The 4880-nt window shown below is 35.6% G+C and overlaps 1 protein-coding gene across 2 annotated transcripts; it reads right to left on the reverse strand.

Moving 5' to 3' along the window:
* Nucleotides 1–396: 396 nt before the first annotated feature.
* Iapp (islet amyloid polypeptide) lies at nucleotides 397–4330 on the reverse strand. Of its 2 annotated transcripts, none has more exons than XM_023718895.1 (3): nucleotides 4248–4330; nucleotides 3729–3861; nucleotides 397–814 (listed from the first exon to the last, which is right to left on the reverse strand). In XM_023718895.1, the coding sequence occupies exons 2-3, from the start codon at nucleotides 3806–3808 to the stop codon at nucleotides 619–621; spliced, it is 276 nt and encodes a 91-aa protein (XP_023574663.1). In that variant the 5' UTR covers nucleotides 3809–3861; nucleotides 4248–4330; the 3' UTR covers nucleotides 397–618.
* Nucleotides 4331–4880: the final 550 nt, after the last annotated feature.

Below are 4880 nucleotides of genomic sequence, written 5' to 3' on the forward strand. Positions count from 1 at the left end.
CCACCAGGGGGCAGGGCTGGCTGGCATGTGGTGCTGGGGGATTGAACCGCGGTCCCTGATGCTTTTGCTAAGCTTGTTCTAAGTAGGTGCTTCAGACCACTGAGCCATCTCTCCAGCCCCTAGAATATAATTTTCAAAGATATTTTGAATGAATCAGGAGCAGGATTTCATTCATTTTTTTTTAAAGTCTTATTTTTGTAATGATGGTGCATGAAGAGACTGCCTAACCAAAGTACCTACAAGTGTTGATTTTTAATGTTCAGAATCAAAACTTTACTACTAGCACCTATGATTTACCAAGTTTCAAGCCCCCATTTTATCCTTTGTTTTAAAACTTAGATCATAAAATATAGGCTTAAAAACAACTTTTTAAATATCATTAAAAGAAAGAGGCATAGCAAGAACATTTTATTTTTAAAGACATTATCTATCTCTTTTAGGACCTTAACTAGTAGCAAATTCAATACAATTTTACTGTGACAATTTATCGTTACTGATAACAAATATGGAACACCGAATGTCACACATTTATACTAGAAATGAAAAAGACTCCGCTAAAACGCACAGGAAATCGTCTGAGTATATGCATAATGGGAGAATTCTAGAAGACTTCGCCCTCTAAAGGGGTAAGTAATGCAGGAGTTCAACGTCTACAACCTCTGCATTCCTCCTGCCATATGTGTTGGATCCCACTTTAGTCGGTGGAAGAGCAGCGCCAAGGTTGTGGCTGGAACGAACCAAAAAATTGGTCAGGCGTTGGGTTGCACACGTGGCTGTGTTGCATTTCCGCTTGTCCACACGATGGTCGGTATCACTGAACAAATACAAAAATTCAGAGACTTAGAATGCGAATAAGAGACAGCCGTATGACTCAACATAGCTCATGAGGATGAACTGAGAAAAAGTTCTCACAGTAGTAACTCAGAGTTTTGGTTTGTAAATTTCTGGGTCACCGTTGTTTGTCGCACTTGAAAGATGTGACAGAATCAATTTTTGAATATGAAATCACAAGACAACTTTCTTCATGGTCAGTGTTGCATTTCCCAGTACAGTGCTACTTTTTTGAAATTCAGAAAGCATTCCAAACAATCATAATAACAATGTGTGCTTGCCTTGTACTCTTCAATGTTAGTGAGGAACTTATTCTCTGATATGTAAGAAACACTATTTTTCTTTGATGATCTGGGACGGGAAGTTCTGTCTGCCTACCTAATACGAAACATCAAGCTATTCCTCAAGTATAGACTCACATAGCCACACAAGTAGAATAATGACTGTGAGAAAGGTTAGGCACTAAGGACAATAAGCCAAACTTAACCCTTAAGCTTATCTCTTCAAAAACATCTCCATTTCAATTTTGATGGTGGTCAATGGGTCCTTGAAGCTGGCTCTGCACACTTATCTGTAGAGCATGCGTGCTCCTGTAGCGACCCACACTATCACTCAGCAGCTGGATAGGTACTTGTAATTCTGACTGCCCTTGGATTATCTTCTAGGCCCATATTTACAAGAGCATGTAAAAAAAAATGGAGAAGTATGTGATCCTTTTGCTTTAGTTATGAGTGTAAAGTGATGAAACCATGGTATGGGATGGTTTGTAAAGTCAGTTTGTAATGTCTTAATCTCATCACGTACATGTACGGAAGCCACAAATACCCCAATGAGGTAATTGAATTTTATGAGGAAAATGACAGTGACTAATACATCTACATTCACTTTGTCTTTAAGGAGTTTAACATTTAGACACTTTCTATTAGTTCTCTTAGGTTTTTATGAGATTTTAAAAATATTTAAAAATTTAATAGCTTGAGATGATAGTTTATCCTTTGCTTTGAAAACTAATCAAACGTACTGATTCCAGGAAAAATATTAAAAAGTAATAACCCACACAATAGCTAATAAAGCCTCAAAGTAAAAGGTTGTGAGATAATATGAAAGCAATTTGATAATAAGAAATCTTGTGAATTATTCTGTTTCCAAATGAAGATCTACTCAGAATAAGCACGTAGCCATAATGACGCATTTGGTAAACTTATTTCCCAAATATCTGCATCTAATTAAAGGAGCAATAAAGACACTGACAGATGCACTAGGTAAGACTGTTAACTTTCCTGTCATTATTCAAGTGTTTCTGCTTAGAAAATTTCTATCAGTTGTAAAGTTTTATTTTGGAAAAGTACCCTCAGTTCTGAGAAACTGTCCTGTAGATAAGCCTTGAACAAAGGAAACCCTATGCTGATTCTTGCTATTCATTATCTGTAGGTCCTGTAGAAATCATTACACATTGCCTTTCTGTATTACATTCCGCTCAGAAAAATATAACACAAAGATGAAAAAAGACAAGATGACAGTGACTTTAATAAGAAGTGTTCATTTCAAGGACTCTTCAAAGGCAAAACTAACTTTCCTTGGTCTCAAACAGTGTTTAAGATCATTTTCTCAAGTCTATATAGAGAAAAACTAATTTAGGCACAATCAAAATCATTATTTTATTTTTTATGTCAGATACATGGATGTGGACTCAAGAATCTTTGAAACAAGCAGACAAATACAGTTTTAAAGATTTTTCATTTGAAACTTTTAATAACTGCTAACCATATCATGGGACAGTTTTTAGATGTCTTTAAATTTACTAGGTGACATCGTATCTTTAAAATGAGCTTTCCAAAAAGTACACTAGATATTCTAACAGGAAAAAAAAAAACTACTGAAAAGGAAAGAGAAACTGGAAAGAGAGAAAGGAGAAAAGAAGGAAGATAAGGATATAGATAGATAGATAGATAGATAGATAGATAGATAGATGATAGTTAAGACAATTACACTACTAATTTCTGTCCCTAAAGTGTTTGATCAGTTTTTCATGCTTATATCCTATAATATGATCAACTAGTTTGAAGACAACAATATGCAATGTACTAACAATGGTCATCTCCTAAAGTCTTTTATTGAAACCTTATAATGTTGTTTTATTATTTTTCTTTTCTTTAAAATAAAAAAATTGAAACTAGGAAATAAAAATTAGCCTTCCTAGGACATTCTAAAATCGTATATACGCTAAAAATGTTTTAAGTATTAAGGATTTGCATTGATAGCAGTTCAGAAGTAATGTCATGAAAAAATAACTTTTTATCATTCTGTTTCATTAACTGAATTTATAACAATATAGAATATAGAATCCCCCTTAACAGCAAAGTACATTTTAACTAGTTCTTCTTAAAATTAACTTACTAAAAACCTTAAATTTACCACTCTGATTATTTTTATATACTTCAGCTTCTAGAAAGAGATGGAAAAATTTGGATATTTCCAGAACCCTTTGAGAAAAAATCCTATGCAAATGTATAAGAAAATCCCACCTGATATAAAAAATGTTTACCTTAAATTTGTCCAGTTTGTTTCCGTATCAGGATAATACAATAGACATTACTAGATTGTAATTTTTCCTGTTTTGGCTTTACCCCTTCTAAGTTTCAATAGCATATTTCTTGACAAAATGGGAACCCCTGTACACATTTCATCTGTCAGAAGTTTCCTCAGAGAGATTCAGCAGTGAGAGTCGTTATTTGTCACAGAACACAGAATTCAGGAGCAAAATGGAGTAGTTTCCAACGCTGTTTTGTAGGTGTGACTTGGTCAGAATTCTAGTGGTAGCAGATAGTTTCCCAGTACAGCATTTATTCTCAGGTCCCCATCCCACGCAGAGGAAACCAGGCTGTAGGGGCACTGACCTTGCAATGGGCGTAGCTTTCAGCGTGTTTAATGCAGCGGAGAGCAGGAGGAGAACAACCGGCAACTGAAGGAGGCACATGGCGTCTCAGGTTTTCTCAGAAGAGTAAATCAGCCCTGAAATCAAGAAATTTCCTAGAGCCCAAAGAGATGCAATTTCCAATTAGAGCCTAATTGTTTTTAGAATGTGAAATAAAATTTACAAAGATCTCAATTGTCTTGATAGAGTCCCTCAAAACTATTCAATTTTCAAGCTTTCCAAACATTCACTTTCCCAGTTTCTTCCTCTATATAACCTGAAAATTGATCTTCTAACCCATCAAACCTTTAAGCTTTCTTCAAAATAAACCATTTATTTCATACCAAGACTGTTTTTCCTTCGTTCAATAATGCTTTCCCAGAAATAGAGCATTCTTTACCTTTTAATGTTTCAGTGTCAAGAGTATCAGAAAATGTCTTTATTAGGAAGAAAGTTTCATGAAAGAAGTCAAAGCTTGCATCCACTGGAGTACAAGCCCCACCTGCTACCACTAATCCCACTCTTATATACTCTTAACACATCTGTCAGCTCTGCAGCCAGGCAGCCCAGAGTTCTCTGCCTTTCATTTTCATCCCTCCAGGTAGAAGGTGTTTCCGAGCAGAAGCAAATGGGTCATTATTACCTTAATATATCAGTAAATATTAACACAGCAGGCACACAGTGTCTCAGTGAAGTTAATGATGTGTCAAGTGCAGCAGAAGTTGGAAGTTTCCATCTCTATCAACTACAAGTGTACAAAGAATGCAATGTGTGTGAGAGTGAGGAATTGATCAAAAGTCAATAAAAATAAATGTGCTTATATGCAAAGGAGAAAGTCAGAGACAGGGAGGAAACACAAACCTAATTCCATATGACCCCAGTGTATGCATAACGTGGACATCTAGAAGTCTGTTGAGACATCCTGGAAATATGTACTAAAAGGGGACACAAGAGAGAAAGCGGTCACATTGAACCTGTACAATTTTTCCTTTCTTCTTTTTACTACTAGATGTCCATGGCACATGAAATTTATATGCATCTTAGGAAAAAAATCCTTTCCCTTTCCTTCCCATCTCCCTCTTCTTCTAACCACCCCCACGTTTTTCTTCTTTTGAGACAGAATCTTGTTGTGTAG

Source organism: Octodon degus, unplaced genomic scaffold (genome assembly GCF_000260255.1).
Source record: "Octodon degus isolate 3935 unplaced genomic scaffold, OctDeg1.0 scaffold00064, whole genome shotgun sequence".
NCBI classification, from domain to species: domain Eukaryota; kingdom Metazoa; phylum Chordata; class Mammalia; order Rodentia; family Octodontidae; genus Octodon; species Octodon degus.